The sequence below is a fragment of the Chelmon rostratus genome, chromosome 15 (assembly GCF_017976325.1).
Source record: "Chelmon rostratus isolate fCheRos1 chromosome 15, fCheRos1.pri, whole genome shotgun sequence".
NCBI lineage: Eukaryota > Metazoa > Chordata > Actinopteri > Chaetodontiformes > Chaetodontidae > Chelmon > Chelmon rostratus.
Genome location: NC_055672.1, coordinates 12,340,066 through 12,364,119, shown reverse-complemented (window position 1 = coordinate 12,364,119; position 24,054 = coordinate 12,340,066). Strand labels below are relative to the sequence as shown.

The 24,054-nt window shown below is 41.7% G+C and overlaps 1 protein-coding gene across 1 annotated transcript in view; it reads left to right on the top strand.

Annotated features, from left to right (window-relative positions):
• The window catches only part of myo6b (myosin VIb), a 38,864-nt gene extending 15,765 nt beyond the window's left edge, over positions 1-23,099 (top strand). The window contains exons 16-33 of the mRNA XM_041953397.1: positions 813-940; positions 1,860-1,955; positions 2,435-2,605; positions 4,078-4,116; positions 4,369-4,462; positions 5,220-5,350; positions 5,577-5,654; positions 5,770-5,899; positions 6,915-7,005; positions 8,366-8,516; positions 10,936-11,144; positions 11,233-11,311; positions 14,199-14,359; positions 14,516-14,566; positions 17,709-17,812; positions 19,270-19,404; positions 20,826-21,044; positions 21,734-23,099. Coding sequence (XP_041809331.1) covers positions 813-940; positions 1,860-1,955; positions 2,435-2,605; positions 4,078-4,116; positions 4,369-4,462; positions 5,220-5,350; positions 5,577-5,654; positions 5,770-5,899; positions 6,915-7,005; positions 8,366-8,516; positions 10,936-11,144; positions 11,233-11,311; positions 14,199-14,359; positions 14,516-14,566; positions 17,709-17,812; positions 19,270-19,404; positions 20,826-21,044; positions 21,734-21,933 — 2,267 coding nt within the window. The 3' untranslated portion in view covers positions 21,934-23,099. The remainder of the gene's footprint in view (positions 1-812; positions 941-1,859; positions 1,956-2,434; positions 2,606-4,077; positions 4,117-4,368; positions 4,463-5,219; positions 5,351-5,576; positions 5,655-5,769; positions 5,900-6,914; positions 7,006-8,365; positions 8,517-10,935; positions 11,145-11,232; positions 11,312-14,198; positions 14,360-14,515; positions 14,567-17,708; positions 17,813-19,269; positions 19,405-20,825; positions 21,045-21,733) is intronic.
• The last annotated feature ends 955 nt before the right edge of the window (positions 23,100-24,054 follow it).

Below are 24,054 nucleotides of genomic sequence, written 5' to 3'. Positions count from 1 at the left end.
GGGGACAAAAATACCGACTTCTCATTATCCAAGAATCTGGCGTATCCATGTGTCTGACGGGAGCAAGCGTAATGAGTATTTGTGGGTTTTATGCCCTCCTTTGGTGCACTGAGAAGCCAGAGAAATAATACCCCCTTGTTTTTGTTGTATCTGTCCTCGAACGAATCGTCGAATTAATGGGATGAAGTAGTCAGTGTATCAAGGTGAAGCAGTTTGATTTGTATTTCAAAGGCTTATTCAGGTGCGAGGTTAACTGACAGCCGTGAATAACATTTATGACTTGCAAATGACTGTTTGGGTCGGCCATTAATTCACTCATCAATCTCCAGGATTTATGCACAGGTGCTTGTTCATGCAAATGTTTTTTTTTTCTGAGGTCCTTGGCTATTAGATTATATTCTGAACACAGCATGGCGTATGAATAATTCAGATATATGGCTAAATGAGCATCCTGATGAACACGTTTTGTGCTTTGAATATTCACATCCAGAAATGGTAAACAGTGGAAATTTCCCAATAAATGTAAAATTCAGAAGCTGAACGGTTAGTGATTTTATAACTTCTGCATCATAATGGCCACTAGGATTCCCACATCACTTCTCCTAAATACCTATTTGGCATTCAGGTTTAGTTGTTGCCCCTGAATGTGCGGGTAAGCATTTGATGAAACTTGCAGTTTGGATCTGAGAAATATTTCAGGTTTTGTCAACTAACACGTGGCCTCTGAGGCATTAGGATGTTGCTTTTCTTACTGGTGCTTCACTGTACATTGTACATATTGTTGCTGATACACTTGTAATCGTTGTTTGCAGACTTAGTGGAAGCAAAGCTGGTGGGAGTCCTGGACATTTTGGATGAAGAGAACCGTCTTCCTCAGCCCAGCGACCAGCACTTTACACTGGCTGTTCACAGCAAGCATAAAGACCACTTCAGGCTGACGGTCAGACCTCTTTAGCTGTGCTCCTCTTTCACTCTGCTTGTTACTCTCTCTCTCTCTCCTTCTGCCTTGGCTTTCCCTCCAGTATTCTGCTATTATTCTCTCTCTTTGTGTAAGTTCTTTTGTGATGTATCTGCACGCTGGTTTTGTCATTGTGATCGTCTTTACTCTGCCTGTTTGGAACAGCAGTTTTGTGAATGACGCACAGTCCCGGTCCCTCCCTCTGTCCCTTGTCATTGTCGCTATTGTTCGTCACTCTGCCTGTATCTTTACAAGCATGAAATCCTTTTAGAGCTGTAGCCTTGACACCAATTCAAGTTTAAGATTAGAGGTGGCTGGCTGCAGCCACGCTCTATTGCAGGGAGAGTTATTACTCAAGTAAAGACTAGTCTATATTTTTTAATAGGCTGAAGGACATTAATCTTAATCTAAAGTGCTTGAATGTGCTGTGAACATTTCTGCTATACAGTTTTCACACTTTAAGGATAATCTATTATTCACTGAGGAAGCTAATGAGGCTTAAAATGCTACACTTTATTCTATATCCTGAAGAATAATGCGGGTAATGGACTTTTGGGGTCCTCTGTAATACTTGAGCCAGATAAGATGAATGTGGCATTTAAAAAAACAGATCTTTGATTGATTATGTGCAGGGATTATTTCCTCATATGCCCATGCAAGTGCCCATGTTGAATAAATCCAAATTACCCTGGTTTGTGAAAATGCACCTACAGTTATTCCATGATTTCTGACTTATTTGCATGATTTCACTGCACTTCACTGATCTCCAAACCAGCGCTCCCCATGCAGTAGTGGTGTGCATAACGTGACTCTCCTGTGGAGATGGTGATGGATAGTCAATATGTATGTGTTTTAGTGCCGTCTTTAAATTTAATTTGCTTTTTTTTCCTCTCTCTCTTAGGTTCCCAGGAAGTCGAAGTTGACCATTCACAGGAATCTGCGGGATGACGAGGGCTTTATCATCAGGCACTTTGCTGGAGCAGTCTGCTATGAAACTGTAATTCTTGACATGGATCTTATTATGTGGGGCTGCTGGTGCTGGGCCAGTATTAGAACATTTTTCACCACACATTTTATTTATAATGTGTCCTCTGTTATATAAGACAGTGAAGTTATTAGCATTTAAAGCTACCTAAGTGGAGCAAATCACATGTTAAACACATTTTATAGCTAATGATTATTTTCATTGTTGGTGAACTGAAAGAAAAGAAGAACATCTTGAATGATTAGTCCATTGTCAAAATTGTATCCTATTGATAAGCCAATCGATTAATTTACTAATCATTCCAGCTGTGACGTATTTGTTCCCCCGGTGTGAATGTCACGGTACATCACTTACACTCCGGTTGCTTCGGTGATGTGTGTGGCTGCAGGGATTGTTCGTTTGTTTGTTTGTTTTTTTGCATTTTGTACATCTGTATAACGTCTGCCGCTACATGAATTAATGCACTTGCGTGTATGTGTGTGTGTCCACAGACTCGCTTTGTGGAGAAGAATAATGATGCCCTCCACATGTCTTTGGAGAGCTTAGTGTGTGAATCGAAAGACAAATTTGTTCGCGAGCTGTTTGAGAACTCAAACACCACCAAGGACTCCAAACAGAAGGCAGGCAAACTGGGCTTCATCAGCGTCGGCAACAAGTTCAAGGTCAGAGCTGCTGTTAACGTTTGTCATTTTTTAGTAGAAGCCTCTGAACATAAATACAACTGAATGAAAATTCCTCATTTTTTGTTAGGGACAGTACTTTTTAACTTCACCAGCACAAATAATAAAAAGGAAATAAAATCATATTTTTTCATGCTAACATAGATGCTACAAGACCATGTTATTATAGATTCTAATGTTAAGTATGTTGATAATTAAATGTGCTGTTTACCAATTTAAAATAGAATAGTTAGCCGTGCTCCATTATGTTTTTAGCTTCTAGATCTCTTCTGTAACTTTTCACCTTTTCACTCGTCTTCCCATCCCTCTTTCTCCTCCTTATTCAGGGTTTCCCTCTCTTAGATTCCCTCCAGTCTCCTCCACCTCTTTCCTCTGAGAAACCCTTCCTTGGTGGATAAAGCTGAACAAAGTCAGCTTGAGGTGTAATTCAGAGGAGTTAGAAAACAGGGGGAGTGGAAATGAAAACAAGAGAAAGAACGATTGAAACACTGAATCTTTCTCCTAAAGTTGTGTTGAGCGAACCAGAAGATCCAAAAAATCCAAGTACAGTTTTTACTTTAACGCGAAGTTACTGCGGTGCTCTCTCTGACCATCCCTGTCTTTTCTTTGACATGACCATTGCACCGCACACAAATGTTCAATCAGAGTTCATCACAAAACAGTATACCACTGAAAACATCAATGAATTATTCATTCAGGCCTCCTCTCCCACATCTGCCCCCTGCTCGTAGATAATTTCAGTTCCAAAATTACAAATGTTATTGATGCTGTTGCCCCCTCCAAGGCAAAGCTAGTGCATGTGTCTTATTTGATACTGCGGACAGGCTCACAAACCCTTCTGTGTCAGTAGCCCTCAACTTTCATCCACTAAGTCATGTAGTGAATTTCCCTCATTCTTCATCAACGAAATTCAGAAAATTAGATGGGCTGTGAGTTCCTTCATATCAGGTTGTAGCGTCTGTATTGTCTTTGCATCCACTTAAAACTAGTTCAATGAGTATAACACATTTAATCCTGTCAATCATATAGCCTAGGAGGATATTCCGCAGCATTTGAAATCCTCGTCCCGCTGCCTTAATATTCCAACTGCAAATTACATGGCATCAGATCTGCAGAGAGTCAACACTTCTCTTTTCTCAGGCTATTTCTGACAGACCCCTGAAAACTTCAGTTACTCAACCACTCTTAAATAAAGAAAATATAGACTCATGAAGACTAATGAGCAGCTATAGGCCCATGTCAGACGTCTTTTATGCCTTTTATGTCTCAGGTGCTGTACAAATACCTTTACCCCACCTTTTGTCCTTGCTTGACTGTTAGCTCGGGTCATTCCCTTCCCTTTACCTGTGATGAGGATGTGTGCCACTAGTGCCTCATGTCTGTCAGGGCTACCTTCATCACAAACAGCAAACACAAATCATCAAACGTTTTCTTTTTTCTCCTTGCACACATAGACCCAGCTGAACCTGCTCCTGGAAAAGCTCCGCAGTACTGTGAGTAATTCAGTCAGTTATATGACAGTTTCGTCATCTATTTTCCGCTCGACTTTTGTTGCTTTCCTGTTCAGAATCGATATGAAATAAATCACCTTTTACAATATACCGTATGTACTGGAATGTGTTCAGTTATCGCAGCACTGCTTTTCCATGCAGTTATTCAGATGGCAGTTATAAAGATGACAGGCACAGACTGAAGCATTGTGCCTAGAGAGGTCGGTTTTTCCTGATTAATCTTTGTCTGCGCAGGGCTCAAGTTTCATCCGCTGTGTAAAACCCAACCTGAGGATGGTCAGCCACCAGTTTGAAGGAGCTCTGATTCTGTCACAGCTGCAGTGCTCGGGTACGAACAAAAACAACATGCACGATATGTATGATAGTATTTTTCAGTTTTTATATTCAGGATTTCTAATATTTAGGATGAGTTAATACACTCAGGATACCTTCACCCAGTGTAGCTCTGCTGTTATTAAATACAGGAGATGGACAAGAATACTGGAGCATCTTAAGATATATTTTTATATGATGTACCCAAGAAAGTATATTATTTATGTAATAGAATTTGGTGTGTTTTTATGAAAGTCAAGCGTTTAAAGCATGCAGGATACGTTGATATTTCCTTCCACTGCTTCTCACAGAGGTTAAATTATATTTGAAGGCATTTGACTTTATTTATTACACTATATTTCAGTGCAGTTTGTCCTGTCTGGCACTGTCATTATTGTTTAGACAGTTTTCTTGTTAATTCCTTTTGATGTTTTCGTACATGTTGCACCTGCACTCGGGGAATTGACTACGATGGAAGGGAAACTCTGTCATTTGCTTGATGTTGCTTAAAAAGACATAAAATGGTGCTAAATGATGTACTTTGAAATCAGTTCATACTGCTCATTGATGCAGGAGTCAGTGTGATCCTGCAGCTGCCTTGGTGATTGATCAAAGTAACATTGTTCCCATAAATGAAAAAGAACTGTGTATGACGACAGATTTCAGCTTGCTTGCATTAAAGCTCATAACCTTTGAAAAAATGCAAATTAAATTCCTCATGCAATCCTGTTTCTCTTTAATAATTTTGCTCTTTGTGTGTTGTTCTTGATTAGGTATGGTGTCTGTGTTGGACCTGATGCAGGGAGGTTTCCCCTCCAGAGCCCCCTTCCATGAGCTCTACAACATGTATAAACAGTATATGCCGGACAAGCTCACCCGCCTGAATCCACGACTCTTCTGCAAGGTGGGGGTTACATAAACTGAACAGTTTTCTCGTTCGCTGGAGAAATACAAAGCGTCCTGTTGGGTTTAAATAATTAGCTAATCTGTTTAAAATAAAGCCTAATTACTTGTGTAACAAGCCTATAGCCACACTGATCCATTTGGGAAATGATAAGCAGTTAAGTGCCCTACATTCTTACCACTTATAGTGTTGCTGTGTCACTGAATGTGAGTTTGATCCTCTGCAGGCTTTGTTCAAAGCTCTGGGACTAAATGACAATGACTTCAAGTTTGGACTGACCAGAGTGTTCTTCCGCCCGGGAAAGGTACAGAGAAGTCAGCAGATTGCCCGTTAATGTTGCAGGTCATGATGCAGAACTGTAGAAAAACTACAAAGATCATAGCTTGATTTGCATTTTTGTGTCTATGTGCGTGCATCAGTTTGCTGAGTTCGACCAGATCATGAAGTCCGATCCAGACCACCTCGCAGAGCTGCTGCAGAAAGTCAACGCGTGGTTGGTGTGCAGCCGCTGGAAGAAGGTCCAGTGGTGCAGCCTGTCTGTCATCAAACGTAGGTTGACTCCACTGAACAGCAGAAGCTGTGATGTGTAACTGAAGCAGCCTGGAGTATCTGTACTGTGGATTAGCAATGATTTAGTTGGAATTCTTATTATTATTGAGATCATTTACCAGAAGATCGTGATTAAGCTTCCATTTTTAGACCTGTACAATATACAGCCCAATGCACTATTTGTATGTGTGTCATCATGGTGCCGTATGCCACTTGGCCTGAGTCTCACTTTTCTAATAGAGTCACGATACCGGAGTCTCCAATATGACGCCATATTGTAAGATATGCCACATCACATGAGATTCCTTCAGGAAAACTGGAAATGAATCAAAAAATGAGCAATAGCAGAATGGCCAGTAGCACAACTTATTTTAGTTAGTTAAGCTTTTCACTGTACGATACTTTGTCATTCCCTCACAGTTTATTAAACAGCCCTGATAGCTGCACTAAATCATATTTCACATGTTTTCATTCATTCTGAATATTGGAAGCAGCCGCCTCTGGCAGTATGGAATAGTGCTCTGAGAGCAGTTCCTCGAACCATTACACTCTGTGCTAAGTTATTGATTTCCACCATATAACAAAGTGTAGGCTGGCTTCTGCTTATTTGTGCAACAGCGTCAAATGAAATTACATTAGAGTCATAACAGAGCGCTGCCTCTGCTTGACCACACAGCTCCTGCATAAATGACCTGAGGAAATTAATGTCTCCGCTGCAGGTCATTTGTTTCCTTCAACATGTCACCTTGTTATTGCAGTTTCATGTATGTGTGTGGGAGCGTGAGAGCATGTTAGTGGATGCATGATATTCTGCACTACTTTTTTCTCTGTGTGCAGTTGCATATGTGTGTCTGTTTTAAGTATTTTTTCAGAGACATAGTAGAGAGACAGCAGGAAATGAGAGTAGAGGGAGATGGGGAATGACAGTGGTCAGCACTGTAACCCCTCGACCACCGGAGGTGTTTTTATTATTACACGTCTTAGTTTGAATCCCCTTCTCACCATCTTTCAACAGTTCGTAACAAGATGCGTTACAGAGCCTCGGCCTGCATTACGATTCAGAAGACTGTGCGCATGTGGTTGTGTAAGAGGAAGCATAAGCCACGGTGAGTGTCCTGGTTCTCTGAACTAACACACACACACACACACACAAACACATGCATAATTTTGACCATCTTCCTGTCTGTCTGAGCCCTTTGCTCTCTTGTTTTTTTCTTCTTTCACTGCACTGTGTGCTTTTTATTTAAAATGATTCACACTTGGTTGGTTTTGATGGCTTTCTCAAATTGTACATTTAGGAGTTCAGACCAATCTGGAAAGTCATCTGTGGAGACATGATGTCTCACTGTACTGCTCTGGGAAATACCACATGTCCTGCTGTATTGGGTTGCATTTGGAAAAATGGCTCTGGCGAGAGCAGCCATCCAGATGATGGGTTTTCAGAGGGTTTTTCAGAATCAGATTTTGGGTGACAGTATGTGTGTGGATGCACGAGGAAATGTTTCATACCAGCATACACACAGCATATGCATTGGTCTTTTTTCCGAAAAAGGTATCTGAAGTGTCAAAATGAAATTCAAGGCCAAAGCTTTTTTTAACATCCCAGAGAAACACCAGTGTAATGCAGAATATGGTACCAGGGATTCACTCAATAGTGGGCAGGGTGAGTACAGAGTGATACAGAGCTGGAAAGGCCTGTTGGCCTCCACCCACACCTCCCTCAACTACATTATCGTCAGGAGGTGGAGGATGAGGGAAACACTAATAAATTACAACACAGCCACACTCTCTTGGAAATATAAACAACAAAGTGAGATCCAAACACAATGATGTTCCTCTGCTAGCTACTGACCCACAAGCTAACTGTCAAAGTGTGATTTTATACGATGGGCGGGGTTAGTGTGTCGTCCCAAATCACATACTGCCAAAACTCAGCTCTCCAAAGCATCAACTCTAAAAAAGAAAATCTGATTTCAACAAAGCAGTTTTATACTTTATTATTGCAGAAATTCTTGCAGAATTATATATTATTATATATTTCTGCATATATTATTGCAGAAATTCTGGTTTATTGCATTAATTTACTCAGAACCAGTAATAAAATCTTAAGTCAGAAGTTATGATTTCTCATTCAAATAATTAAGGGCGAATTTTTTTCAGACAAAAAACAAGCATTTATTGCCTCGACTGAAGATAATTACTCATGTTAATGCCCCTGAGTTCAGGATAAGTTCTCAAAAACGTCTCACAGGAAGAGAAGAGAGAGAGATTTTGACCAGGGCAAACAGTAAATTGGGTGTATAATATAAGAAATAACGGAATAATTAACACAAGGACGCAGGATTAGAATTTAAAGAATTTTACTTTTATATAATTCTGTCTTAAACTACTGCCTCGGCTGCACCACATATGCTCTATTGTTTATGATGTTGATGTCTATGTTTGTATTTTTCACTTCTCTCATAGCATTGATGCTATAGTGAAGGTCCGAAACCTGAAGAAACACATAGAGCGGTTCAATAAGGTGGTGAGCGGGCTGAAGGAAGGCAAGCAGGAAATGGCCAAACAGGTTCAGGAGCTGGCCACCTCCATCGACGCTCTATTAGCAAAGATAAAGGTGAGTCATCTGTCGGTCTGTGAGCAGGCCTGACAGACTTCAACTCTTCCATATTACCCAGAGATTACTGCTCTGGTAAGATGCTCGTGGGACAGTTTTCAGCTGCTTTGAGCATGATACAGAGTTGGCAATAGGAATATTTGGCTGTTCTTCTTAAATGTGTTCATCCTGAGTAGATCAGGGCTCACAGCTTCAAGCATGACTGCTTCAGATTTACAGTATTTGGCTCTCTACACTCACACCTGTAGCTTCCCGGCAGAACCAGTCTCCCGTTGTTCACTTTGCCCTTTGCTGAACTTTCTGTGCCGTTTCTCACCCCCTCTCTCAGAATCAATATTTTCAATCTCCTCAGGATAGAAAGAAGAGCTACGTAAAAAGGAAATCCTCTCCTCTCCAATAATAGAATTTAGTGAGGCTGTTTTGCTAAATTATCAAACTTAGTTAGAGAAATCCCAGCTCTCCCTGCGCAATAAGCTCCCGTCTTATTTGACCCTGTAGGGACGGCAAATCATCACAAACACATCCGCATGCAGACACTGAAGTCCCCAGTTGTGTTAATTTTCTGGAAATATTGTACTCATTGCCTGTATGCAAAGCGCAGGTAGGATTCGAGTGCTCATAGCTTCCTGGAGGTATCTGGATTGACATTGAAGCACCTGTGACTCCTGGCCCTTTGTCTCCCCACTACCCCAATCAGCCTCTCCGCCTCCCCCGCATTCCTCTTTTAGCCTATTAGCAGCCCCAGTGTCAACACTCGTGGCGTGCTGAGTGCTTAGAAATTGCTCCTGGCGTGGCATCTCTGAGTGAATAATGCATGAGATGCCAATGGCTGTCATTCAGACGTCTATACGTCGGGGACAAGACCTTGTCATCTTCCCTCCGTGTGTCACCGTTAGAGACTCCCTCTAATGAGTCTTCACAATATGCTGACCTCTTCTCCTCCCGCTGATTGTCTGACAAGTATATTGGGGAATTGAGCATTGTGGCAGCGTCAGTCTTCCCCTGCTGCCACATGGGAAGGTTGTGCCATCGTAACAGTGCAGAGTCATGGTGTAAGTGCACTCAGTGTCACTCTAAAATACTCTCTCACCTGATAGAAAGTTGGTAAAGGGCAAAATTTAATTAAAATGTTCATCTTGAAGGAACCACATCAGTTTTTATTACGCCGCCACATTGGCGACAGCCCTGGCGGGAGGCATTATGTTTTTAGGTTGTACACACGTCCCTCCCTTTGATGTCAATGTGATATCTCAGGAACGCCTTCAGGAAGTTTGTTAATCTTGCACAAACATCCACTTGCACTCAGAGATGACCTGATTAGATTTTGGTGGTCAAAGGTCACTGTGGCCGCACACATTTTTGGACATAAGTCAAAAATTCATGCGCAAATTATGACAAATTAAACACAAATGTCTCGTAGGATAAAATGATAACGTGAGGACATTTTAATATCCAAAAGGTCAAAGGTCAACTTCACTGTGACATCACGATGGCTATTTTTCACATTTCTCACAGGATGTGACCATATTTGGTCAGATACTGAATTCGTCGTCCACCTTGAAACTGTGGTGACTAGATCTTCTGTGCTGCCACGTTGAAGATGCGTGTGTCACTCAAAAACTAATCGAATAATGCACAAACACACTGACAGCTCATTCTTATTATTGTAGCTACAATAAGGAGGCGTCCCGTAGCAAAAACTGAAGTCAGGAAAAGTCATGTCTCATGTTCCTTAACACACTAACATACAACCTCAGGACATATCGGCCCCCCATTCTGTGTTTATCCTTCACAGAACATCTGTTCTTCATCTGGCCTCACTCAGTGGGAGGCTCTTTTACAGGTCGCTGTCACGCAGAAAATAGAGAATATATATAAAACTAAGTAAAATGATATCTTTTACTTCCACAGAAGCGTCCAGGTTTTACAATTCGTAGCTTCTTTGCAGCAACATCCACATTTGAAGCATTGTAGTTCACCACAAGCTCATTGGTTCTGCTGATGTTGAGCTTCAGGTGATTGTCGTTGCACCATGTGATCAAGCTCTGTATCTGTCCTCTGTGCTCCCCCTTAAATAGTCTCTAAGTGAAGACAGCATGTTGAAGTTGTTCAGTCAGTATAGTGATAATTCCCATTCACCAAAAAGTACACTTAATATGTTTTATTATATTCCTTCAAAGTCTTCGCTACATGTATTATGTGAGTCTGGACAGACATGGATGTGAATGGCAGCCTAACTGGGTGGTGGTAATTCTAGTTATTAATAAACATCTTGTGTTAATGGTGTTCAAAGCGACACATGGCTTTGAACTCAGCTGAGTCTTACGGCTGAGAATTGATTGAACAGTTTAATAAAGAAATATAAGTATTCCTTCATTTTGTGACAATGATGTGCCTCTCTCATTCACTCTCTCCCCAGGCCACAGTGATGAGCTGGAAAGCGATCGACACGGAGTACCAGGGGCTGGTGAAACGCTCAGAGCAGCTGCTCTCCTCCATGCAAAAGAAGAAGCAGGAGGAGGAAGAGAGTGAAAGGCTGAAACACATTAAGGAGGAGATGGAGAAAGAGAAGAAGAGGAGGGAGAAGGAAGAGCAACGACGCAAACAGGAGGAAGAGGACAGACGACTGTAAGTGACGGATGATCAGGAAAAATGATTGTGAAGTCATTGTGAGAGGTTGGTCTAAGTAAATATTTCCATTCTCCAAACATTTTAGGAAAGCAGAGATGGAGCTGAAGAGGAAGCAGGAGGAGGAGGATAGAAAAAAGAGGGAGGAGGAAGAGAAAGTGATACAGGTTCGGACCCTCAAGTCATATTTTTCCATCTATTGTTCAACTATCCTGCTAAAAAGTTGTGAGATTTAAGAAGATGAAATCCATGTCAGTACCACGTTAGTTTGAATATCACATTGTGTTTAGTGTGTAACTTCTTTTTAGTGTGGCATGGCTCCATGCAGACTCTTCTAAGCTTTATGTTTAACTGACTCCAGAGCCTAAGTGCTCATACTCTGCTGTTATTAATCATATTTAAGCAAGATGGTTTCCGACTTTATCCTCATCCTAAACTGAGTCGGACCTGCATTTGTTCTCTCCCCCTGTTTCCAGATCAAAAATTAATCAAAGTCAAGATAAACTTTATTATCTCAGATAGGGAAAGTCAAGGTGCAAAAGTACACAAAGCAGTAATAAAACAAATCTAGATACAAGTATACAATGTGCAGTCCCACACTCGCACAGAGGGAGCATTTCCAAGCACCCTCGCACACACACACTAATACAGAGACAGCTAAATACTGTACTTCAACATGCAGTGGGTTACACGATCGAGCTGTGCATCAGCATTATAATCAACTAATACACATATTGCACCACACAGGTATTGCATAAGGAGTACCATTGCATAAGCAAAATACCATCAAATCCTGAAATCCAATATTTGCATGATGTTTCAAGCAAAAATGCTAAAAATTCACTGGTTCCAAATTCTGGAACATTTTCTCTGAATCTTTAGTTTTTGGACAGTGCTGCACGTCCAAGTCACTGTGTAATCATCAAACATTTTATGTGCTATTTCACTGCCTACTGAACTTTTATACATCACAAGATTAATTGATTAAGTGAAGGATTTTGCATATTTATTGATATTTAATTGATAATCAGAGTATTTGGAGTGAGCCATTGAAGTCAGTTCCAATGTCTGAAACTTCAGCATCATTTTTTGAAAAACAATGCATTTAGGGTCAAACAATGAGCAAACATGAACTGTAAGCTTTCCATCAGCATGTGAACACAACATGTTTAAAACAGTCCCTGCTTGCAGCAGCATACCAATAACTTAACTTAAAGCACATTTCATGTCTCTAGAGGTTGATTTACAAGACCATAATGACCATACAAATGCATCCAGTGGCTTCCACTGATGTTGTATGAAGTGTGTTTTGAGTTTATTGGCCAGGAAAAGCAATGATAGAAAACCACCAACATGTTTCTCATGTGTCGTCTAAGTGGCAGACCCCGCCTGCCCCCTCCTCTGAGTGAAGCATTCTTTAGCTCTTTGGCCTCTGGGTCATGACATTGGTCACATTCCCAGAGGGTTGCCCACAGGCTCTTGATTGATGATTCCCACTTGCTGCTGAGTTTCTCCTAACTGAACTACTCTATCTAGCTCTGCTGTCTTTGATCATCATCCACACTTTGTCACCTGTATCCATCTCTGCCTGTTTCACTCACTCACTTCTAATTTGACGCCTTTTTTGTTTCACTGCGGTTTCTTTTCCTCAATGTTTCTCCTCCGGCCTTATCACGACACCCACCTGCCATCCACCCCTTCCTAACCATCCATTCATCCATCTGTTACAGGAGCATCCCACCTCCTGCACATCTAAAGCCCTTTTTTATTCACCCAAGGCCAGTTGGACATTTGCATGCTGTCATTTTTTTTTCTTTCTAGTAGCGAGACAGTTGACACCAGGCTGTCGTCAGCCACATGTCTCAGGAGACTCTGTGCAAAGTTTGTTTATCTGCAGCTCTAAAGCTGAAAGCTGCAGCAGTAAACTTTCTAAGGGTGTCTGCTGTGACGTCCATCTACTGTGTTCTTTGCTATTTTCTGCTGTGTCAAAGGTTAGTATAGCACTGTATCTTCCTCCTTTCAGACTACGTATCATGGTCTTTCAGCCTAATCTTATTTACTGCACACCACCCAGGCTTCAACTCTGCAGTGTTTATGTCCTTAAAGGGAACCCCCCCGCCCCCCTCTAGTGAAGACTTCCACTTGTCATTCACGGTAGTGTTATGAATATCCTGTGGACAAAAACAATTTATGGAGCTGTTTTCATTACTTTTTTCCAGGATCCTCTTGTGAAATATGAGTGCGTCTCATCCTCAACCTTATCCTGCAAGTAGTAAATCGATTTGATTTGACTTTTTAGAAAAGATGATGAGATTCACTGGGAAAGTGCCAAGGGAGGCGTTCGGTTTAACATGAAATGCCTCCAGTAAATCTGTGTTGTTGAGCTATTTTGCGCATAATACATTTGTGTCTGTACTAGATACAAAGCAGCTCAACATTTACACTGAAACCATCACAATTTTGAGTTTCGGCTCTCACGCTTCACCCTGGCCACATATCACAGCTGCTGATTGGACGATCCTACAGTATGAATAATATATCCTGAACTGGAGAGGCATTCATATTTAAAGCTCCTCAGAGAAAAGTATCCATTGTGGACTTCATTAGTTGCTTTCTATAAGAAGATGGGAGATGAATCCGTACAGACATAACGTATATTTAGTTTATATGCATGTCTGCACGTACAGTGTCTGTTGGCTAGTTATACTGAAGTTTGCACTATTACCAAAAATCTCTGTACTATGAAGTGCAAAATAAAAAAGCTGGAGTTTGAATCTGGGTCAAACTCAAAAAAATGCTCCTACGGATTGTTGTGGAATGTTTTTCTGCTGTATGCCCTGTTGTGTCTAGACAGATGACCAGTAATGCTTCGTTAGCAGCCCTACAACCTGGATAAATAGGTCTAATCTAGGCTTGGACACGCAGCAGAGCTCTAATTGTTGTGAAGGATCTGGCACACAGGGCGGCATTAGTGTGTAGACAGGATCTAATTTATGTAGATTTTCTAAAGTCACATTAAAAGCGGAGATGTTGTGTGTGTGTGTGTGTCTCCAGGCGGAGTTGGAGATTCAGCTGGCTCTGGAGCGTGAGGAGCAGGTCCAGCGCAGCACCATGCTGGAGCAGGAGAGAAGGGACAGGGAGTTAGCCATGAGGATCGCACAGAGTGAGGCAGAGCTCATCACCGAGGAGGGGCAGATGGATGCAGGCCTGCGCAGGTAGCGTATATGTGAACACAGTGCACACCTTTCATATATGCTGCAGTGCACAATGAACGAGCAGTGTGAGATACAACCTCCAGGTTCACAGAATGTCATTTTGACCTCGGCATGCGTGTGTAACTGCATTTTTCCTGTCGCTGTGTTTTCTCCCAGTGGTGACTCGTTTTCAGATCTTCCTCTCTCCTCATCCTCAGCCAGTGCCATGTAAGATATCAGCACAGGTTTCTGTTACCGCCCGTGTCCACGTGTACCTAACACCAGCAATAATCACTCACTCACTCCCTCGCTGTCTGTCTGAATCTCTGTTGTAGTCCTAAATGTCTCAACTCCTTCAGATAGATGCAGGATCATACCAGCAATGCAAAGCCAACATAAATCAAAGCACCAGTCAAATTTAGATGTATGCAGTATTTTCTGTGGCATGAATCACGAGATAAGCCATTCAGAGGATAATTATGTGTGGTTACTCCGAAATGAAGCTGGCACACCGAATCACAAGTGAGAGATGGATCAGAATGTGCAGCATGTGATCTTTATGTCTCTTAATTGGCTCTGCATGTGTCTGTTAAAGCTTGTCTGTATCCTTTGCAGTGCTGGTGCACAGCACGAACTCATGAGCTTGATTATCTGTGTGCTTCCCCTGGCTCATACATACACAGTTGTTATGAATGTCATGTTCCTCTGGATACATGAGTAGTTAAGAACTGCTTTATACTTGTCTGATAATTACATAAGAAATGTTGTTTAAGGCCTTTACTCACTCACTCCACAGTACATGTAGCTAAAAGCTCCTTAATAATATCAGTGGCTTTTAATGAGCAGCTGTTTAGAGTCTTTGCTATTAATGAACATAGCTGTTAGCTATATATTTATTCCCTGACAAATGTTCTTACCGCTGTGACAAAATATTTATAATGGTCCAAAATAGAAGACAAGGTGTCCTGATGGAGTCAGAAATAGCTGGGGGCAGGTATCAGGACACCTCAGAGTGTATTATCAATTCATAGTATGAGCACTTAGCACAGGGAAGAGAAGAGCTGTGCTTTGTTTTGTTTTTTTATTTGTATTTAGTTTAACTCAGTGGCTCCCAATCATTTTGGCTTAAGATGACCCCTCGTCAGAGGTCACAGGCTCAGTGTGGAAATGAGCTGTGAGCAGTTCAGCCAAAGCGTTTTATTTAAAGGACTTTTACACCTGAATTCCAAATAAGTTGGGACGCTGTAAAACAGAAATAAAACTGAATGTGATCATTTGCTAATCCTGTTTGACATCAACTCAATTGCAAACAGTACAAAGACAACACATTTAATGTTTGACCTCATCAGCTTCATTGAATTTTGTAAATATCTGCTTATTCTGAATCTGATGCAACAACATGTTTCAAACAAGTTGGGACAGGAGCAACCAAAGACTGGGAAAGTTGTGGAATGCACCAAAAACACCTGTTTGGATCATTCCACAGGTAAACAGGTTGATTGGTAACAGGTGATAGTATCATGATTGGGTATGAAAGGAGCATCCTGGAAAGGCTCAGTCGTTCACAAGCGAGGATGGAGGGAGGTTCAACACTTTGTGAACACATGATTGTATGAAGGATGTTACTTTAAATGATCACATTCTGTTTTACACAACATTTTGGGAGTCGGGGTTGTAGAGCCCTGAAGAGCTGAAGGTATTTTACATTATTACAGTATCACCAAGGACTTTGAACAGGGTACACACATGAACACAATGGAGACTACTGTCCCCATGTATCTTGCACACTAGTGTTCAAAATCACCCATTCACTGCTCCCTGTATAATAGACAGTTCTTAGTGTACTCTATAGTGAGCTGTAAATGGAGACCCACTATGCACTGAATAGGGAGTGATTTTGAACACAGTGTAAACTGTTGACTGGATCTGCCATATTCTAACCCAAACACAGTACCACCTGAATCACACTCCAAACCTTTGTCCTACTTTGAACCTCTCTGTGTGAATGGGACTGAATTTCAGTGACCCCACTCTGTGGTAAAAGCCGGGAGAAGTTCTCTCAAAGCCTGCATGGGCCTTATCTGCAGGTCCAGCGTGCACAAAATTACATTTGATCCCACGGCCTGTAATCTTGTCTGCGTTGGCTCGGGCATCCCGGGGCCACGTGGCATGTCTCCTACCATGCCTGTGAGTCAGCTGGCCCCTGGAAACCAATAGCAGATCTGTAGCCAAGAAAGGCCACGTGTGTTACATGTGCACACCACAGAGCTTAAGCACATGAAAGCACGCGAGCAGGAGAAGTATACACACTGGCTCGCATTTCTGGCGTAGTAGCGAGAGGACCACCTCCCTCTTTCTACAAGCATCCATTTCCTGTTCAGCAAAGCCCGGGCCATTGCCTCATTTCCACTTGCCCTGATTCATCACCATCACACACTGGCACACGTCTGAGCCAGAAGGACGATGATCCCGAATCAGTTTCGTCTTTCCAGTCAGTATGAATTATAAATGGTAATGGTAATCTGGCTAATGATTCGTAGATCAGTAATCCTCTGCTCTGAGACATTAGCAGCTATGCCGACTGTAAATAGAGGAGTTAAATCCTTCGTATTATTGAATTAGCAGCCTCAACTCAGCAGGGGAGCTGGAGACACGGCTGACAGGAGCTCAGACTTCCTGCAGCAGTCATTTAAGTAGCTGAAACTCTGCGCCGTCGATTTGAGTCATATATTAAAGCGCCGCATCATTTCACCTTGTCTCATCTCTCATTGCTGTTAAAATAATCAGCCTGGAATGATAAAACACTGAAAAGGCCAGCAGATGTAAGCTGGCATTTGGCAAGTTGTAACATTAGAGGAGCTTTGCATCATTTTAAGTGGAGTTGAAACAGCAGGATGCAAGGATGTGGACCAACTCTGCTCTTCAGCTCCCCTGCTGACCGGCATCTAATGTGAATTTAATCAGCTGAGACAATGAGGAGGGCTTGAAAGAAGTGAGGCATCTGTTTTCATTTCTCACTGAGGGCGCTATACTTAATAAATCCTGTTTTCCTTTTAATATTCATGCATTTTGTCTGCCGTTGAAATTCTGCTTCATGTTATGCTTGAAAATGATTAGATCCAGTATAATTACACATCAAATGTTGCTTTACTGTCACATATTTACTGTGTAAAGTCTGGATTTGGTGCTATGAGGAGCTGCTAGTCTTTTAGAAACAGACACCTCCGTGATTGTGGATTCATATTCAGTGTTGAGAGACACGAAAGCTCGAGCCCCTTAATCTTTGTGAGTCCCACCGTGTCACACTCTCACCTGTCTGCACACTCACCTTCTTTTTCTTTCGCCCACGTTCATCTGTTCCACACTACAGAGGTCCTCAGGTGCTGGCAACCAAAGCTGCCGCTGGTGTGAAAAAGTATGACCTCAGCAAGTGGAAGTACGCCGAGCTGCGAGATGTGATCAACACTTCCTGTGGTGAGAAATCCCAAACATGGCCAAGTTCAGCACCGTGCCGCCTTAACAGCAGAGTGTGTGCGCACTGATCCAACCTTTACAAACAGACCAAGGTAGTGGAGCTGTTAGCAAGACACATGATAAAGCTCTTTTCCCTCCTCCATTCAAAAGGTATTTCCAGTTTTCAGAACCCATAATAAATTATTTGGCGGCTCATGTTTTGGCACTCTGTGTACCCAAAAGCGTGCAGCGGCATCTCCATACAAGCTTTTCATCTGCACTCATTTCTCTCTGTGTCATTTTTGGAGTAGCCAAAGTGACTGTTAAATAGCTGAGACTGCAGCTGTACAGAGTGTGGACACGAGATGTCTTGCCTGAAAAGTCAAAAGAGCGATCTGAGGATGTTCCCACAGCTGCTACGGCTCATCAGCATGCGTTTTAGTGGTGGAGAGAGGAAATTATCTCCATTATAGAAGATGGCAGACTTCTGCCCTTCCTAGTCATTCCCAGCCAACCCCCTCCTCAGGCAGCATGAGAAGCAGATGCCTTTCTGCTGCCACACTTGTCGATGCCTTTATAAGTGCCTCTGTATACAGTGCTCTGATCTGTGTTAGGGACTCTGATATCCCCTGTGGGATTCCAAGGACATCTGGCTAATTTGTGGAACCCATTTGCTTTGCTGGTGCTGGTGGTGATACCAAAAAAATGTGTTTGAAGTCTGATTACTGTAAAAAGCACTGAATGTTGTGAGTGTTTTCTTTGTATGTCATCAAAGGAAAGAAAACAGTGGGAGCCCCAGTGTGACTCCTCATTATAATGTGTTACATCGTAAGCTCGGGTACAAGTTAATCAAAATTAAACACATTGCACGTCTTCTCTCCAGTATATTTAGCTTTATTCTGTAAGTGTTTCCCCTACCTTGCCTTCATCAGGGTGATATTTGATCTAGACCAAAACAGTGTTACAATCACCCTTTAAAAGCAGGTTTTACAGAGAGCTAGATGAGACCACTGTCATATCTGCACAATCAACATGAAGCTATAGCCAGCAGCCAGTTAGCTTAGCTTAGCACAAAGACTGGAAAGTAAGGGAAACAGCTAGCCTCGCTCTGTTCAAAGGAAACAAAATCCACCGTACCAGCACCTCTAAAGCTCATTAATGAATCAAAAATATGCATTAAAATGTCTAAAAATGACGAGACCTATGTTATATATTTTGTTGAGATGTGCGTAAACAAAGCATTATGGGACATGTAGGATTCAGGGTTTTTGAAGCTGGACCCAGAGACTAAATATTTGGACATTTTCAGCCTCTAATGCTTCAGTTTGGATCTTTCTTTTTTTTTGTTTGTCACTTGTGAGCCCCCAAACCCAGACTTGTGTGGAAAGGTGAATGGAAGTATGTTCCACGTCTGTCCATGTTGCCATCAGTCTTTGCTTGTCTCATCTGAGTTCTCACTGGTCGTGTTGTGTGGACAGACATTGAGCTGCTGGCGGCCTGCAGAGAGGAGTTCCACCGTCGTCTGAAGGTCTATCATGCATGGAAGTCCAAGAACAAGAAGCGGAACGATGACGGCAGTGATCAGAGGGCTCCGAAATCTGTCACCGACTATGGTTAGGAAAGATCTTCCCTGTATTGTCCCTTTAAATTACTTTCATTTAATGCTTCACCTGCACAAATCTTTAAAAATACAGCATGTAAACATACTGTACTTTTCACATGCTCACACATCACCCCAGGCACGTGAGGTTGCAGGCTTGTTTTCTCCACCATCGCCTCTCGCCGTCATCGGCAGGAAGGAATTACCTGCCAGCAAATAACCTGCCCGCGTTTCTTAGCATTCAATTAGCCGACGGAACGCCAGGGCCTGAAAATGCAGCGGCCTTCTGTCTGGCTCTGTCAGAAATATTTGTTCTAATTAGCAAATAACTGCCAGCCATGCCTTGTCAGGTTCAGTAGCTGCTAGTATGACAGCTCGCTGCTTTGCTCAGTTCATTCTCAACTCAGCCAAGCATGGTCGGTGCCACAAACACACACACATACACACACACACACACGTCATGTAGCTGCTTGGAAGCTCACCGGTGCTCTGCACTTCCCTTCATTTCCCCTCTTTTTCTTCTTATACACAAATATTAAATTTGATGGGGAAGGAGAACATTAGATTCACTGTTGCTTCTACTTTCACTATATTTACCCCCCTTTCTCTTTTGATATGATAGCTCCTGAAAGCCGTGCTGCCTGTGCTTTGTCTGCCTTATATTCGGCTCCTGTTCTTGGCCTGTGCTGATGCAGCAGGGGTCTTATCAAGGCCATTTCATAAGAGGCTAAAAGCTGCTTTACCTGTTTTTTCCATGTGATATTTACTTTCATTTCCTGGGTCCTCTTTGATCTTGTATGTTTTGAAAGCTTTATACTTTGTTTCTTGCCCCACTCAGTGTGTCCCCTGTTGTTAGCAAAGCATCCAAAAACATGAGTATTATAAGGTTCCATTTATTTAAGACCAAAACCGATGCTTTGTTGTGAATACTCCTGTTAACAGCGACTACGTTTTCATGCACAAAATATCACAGGTTTTGCCCTTATTCCGAAAAAGACAATATTCCCACTAAGCTGTTTATGTGGCTAATAAAAATGAATATGCCACTAATATTCTGTTTCCATGCAGCCGTGCACACGGCTCAACAAACACATCCTTGTTTTTTTATTCATTCAGCCACCTTCCTGAAATGGTCGGCGTTGCAGTATTTGCGCTGATCCAATAACCTGCTGTTGTCCAAGTCTTGCATAGTGTTTAAAAGAAGCTGTGTTTTGGGCTTTTCTTTTTTTCGCATGCATCTCTATCCCAGCCGTGCAAACTGTTGGCTGGACAGCGACAGAGCTGACCTTAAACAGGCAAGAGGCCGTGTGTAAGAACCCAGATGGAGATGCATATTCTGAATATGCTAAAAACATGTCCAAAGACTAGTATTCGTATAATCCACATGAATATGTTGTCTACATGACCCAACAACAATCTACTCCTTTCCTGCAGCTGAACAGAACCCTGCTCCTCCGATGACGGCCCAGCATCAGGAAGTGGCCATGAACCGCCAGCAGCGATATTTCCGCATTCCTTTCATCCGGCCCGCCGACCAGTACAAAGACCCCCAGAATAAAAAGAAGGGCTGGTGGTACGCTCACTTCGATGGGCCCTGGATAGCCAGACAGATGGAGCTTCACCCAGACAAACGGCCTGTCGTGTTGGTTGCAGGTGAGTCAGCAGCTTTTGCTTTTTCTCATGTTACCACAAAGAGAAAATCCTGTTCATGCAGTGATTTATATTGCAGCTGCAATCATCACTATTTTTATTAGTGATTAAAATATCAATTATTCAATTAATCATTTAGTCCTGTGGTTCCCCAGTCCTCTAGTCTTTTGACCACTTAAAATGAGGCAATACCTACTTTTAACCTCATCTCAGGTCATGGACAAGAGTAGCGTAGTGTTTTCTTTATGTCCACGTGTGAAGGGATGAATGAACTGGATGACTCCAGGTGATGATGATGTTCACTGTCGTATTGATTATTGTGTTGTGCGAACAACAATTGTGAGCAGTTTTTTCCCTCCTAAGGTTTTTCGACCTACGCTGACAGAGCTATTTTTCCATTTATCTCTTTAATTATCTTGTTAGGGCTCACAATCCTCAGGCACTGCTGGCTTAGTCTAGAAAAAGAAAAAGAGTGAAAAAGAAACGCTTCCAAACGCTTGTTTTGTCTGACCAACAGTGAAAACCCAAAGACATCAGTTAATTTGTAAAGATATATAAATCAAAGGAAAGCAGCATAATTCTTACAGCACTACTTTGTATGATTTATTTAAAGGTGTTTGGTGAGCGATTGTGCAGTAAATGGCACACGTCCTTTCAGTTAACCCTTTGTCCTTGCCCGTTTTGCCACTCAGGGAAAGACGATATGGAGATGTGTGAGCTGAGCCTGGAGGAGACGGGTCTGACCAGGAAGAGGGGGGCGGAGATCCTCCCCAGGCAGTTTGAGGAGATCTGGGAGCGCTGTGATGGAATTCAGTACCTCAAGAAAGCCATCGAGAACAAGCAGGCTCGCCCCACACACGCCACCGCCATGCTTCAGAGTCTCCTCAAGTGAAACCAGAGCGCACGAGTCCGGTCCTGAAGCGTGACACTGACGCACAGACTCACAAACGTTCACGCTGGAGGGCGCCGCGGTGTTCCTGTGGTCTGTGGGATGAAAAGAAGTGATCGCAATCTCGCTGCAGGCTCTAAGTGTTTCATTCACAGAATCGTCTCCTTTTTAAATTCCTGAATGTTGGTTATTTTCACTTTTTATATCTTAATTTTGCCGTGTAGCACCTTGTCGGTGTAGCGTTTGTGTTCAGCTTTCTTCTCAGTCTGTGCTCGAATGGAAAACACCACTGCGAGGCCTTAAATTGCTCACTATCGCTGCTCTACGCCAAGAAAGTCTTAATAGGTGCGTAGCCTCTTTAGCTATTAACCTGAAACCTTAATGATCTGCAATAAATTAGACTTTTAGAGAATATGTAGTGATGCTTTTAGAAGTGTGTCACAATCTTGTCTATCAAGTCATGCTTTGTGGACTTCTGGATATTTAGGCTCTAATTACTGTTCCAACACCTACACCTCAAACTACTGAAAGATTACTTTAATCAGGAAAAGAATATTCTATTTTTAAAATCCAATATTAAAGAAAATTTATAGACATTTCTATAATCATATTACACTTTATTTGATGAGTTCAGTATAAGAGTTATTATATTTCAGTCCTTCACAAATGAAAGCTAAAACTTTTTGATGACTGCACACAGAACAAGATATATTTTTGCTCCAAGATGCACTTTCTAACGAAGATTAATTCATCTGAAGAAGCGCTGGGTTTATTACCTGTTTGGATCATCTTTTTATCCGTCCGTTATTTTCATGCTGCGTATATACAACTCTGACACTGTTGAAATCCTTAAAAAAATGAATCTTTTTTGTATTGTTTATTTGTTATGCAAGAGGGAAATGTAGTTTGTTTTCATGTTTGCAGTTTTGTGGGTGTGGGCTTGTTTTACAGATAATGTAATTTTTGTGTGTGTGTGTGTGTGTGTGTGTGTGTGGTGTTTGTTCATGGAATATTTTATGAAGCTGATTACTTGAGTCCTCGTTTGGGAAGGCCAGGAACATTTCAGTAATCTCATTGGACAATCATGCAATATCTTTATTTAGGCTCACACTTACTTACTGAGGAATACACACAGTGACGAATGATTCACTCTCAAATGTTCCATCATAGATCTGTTGTTTGTTGGCCTTTGCACTGGAATAAAAGATAAATTGCTGTAGATAATTGACATGTGAGGACAATCGAGTTAATTCACAAACTTAGTAAGATAGCCGTCAGTGCTCTGTAAATGGATCTGCCATGCTAACGGTAACAGCAGCTAACAAGATTAAAGTGTACATTAATTAAACAACAAAGGCTAATGTACTGCTGATGTCATCGCTGAGCTGAGGCTCACTCCCATTAAGTGATCAACTGGATTAAAACAGACTTCAGCGTCTCCTGTGTGGATATTTTAGGTTTTTCTGCTTCTAATTAAATTAACACCAGAAAACTGCAATAGATAATTGATTTAGGTTTGATTGAAAACATGTTTGTTGTCTTTTTAATGGCTATTTCAGCGCATTTCAAGGAACAATCAGTGACCACTCATAAACAGTAAGTCGGGATGATTGTGCTTTTCATCCACGAAGATGATTACCTTTAGCCCATCAATAAATACTTTTTAATTTGTCACACAACCAAACAAACTTTGAGCAGTCGAAAACAAAACAAACCACATTTTTTAATGCAAAAAAACATTTTATTATTTGCTTTTAAATGCAAAATGTGTAAAAAAAAAAAATAAAATGTCCAAATCTCAAAAGACAAACGATTAGTGGGAAGAGATGTTTTGAATAGGACAGACAGTATTTCCATAAACAATATGTCATGACCCAAGTCAGCAGCTGATAAACTCATTCTCTTTTTGGGACACAACAACAATGAAGTAAATAAACAACATTTTACAGTCTAGACTTAAGATACCACTATGTGTATCAGTTTGTAAATAATAAATACCTCATTGTGAGGAAAGAACAACCTTTGCCAAGGGTATACAGGAAATGTTCCTACCATTCAATATATAGAATAAATATTAGGTTCCACTTTAAGACAACCTAAGTCCACCTTAATATCCATAGTCCT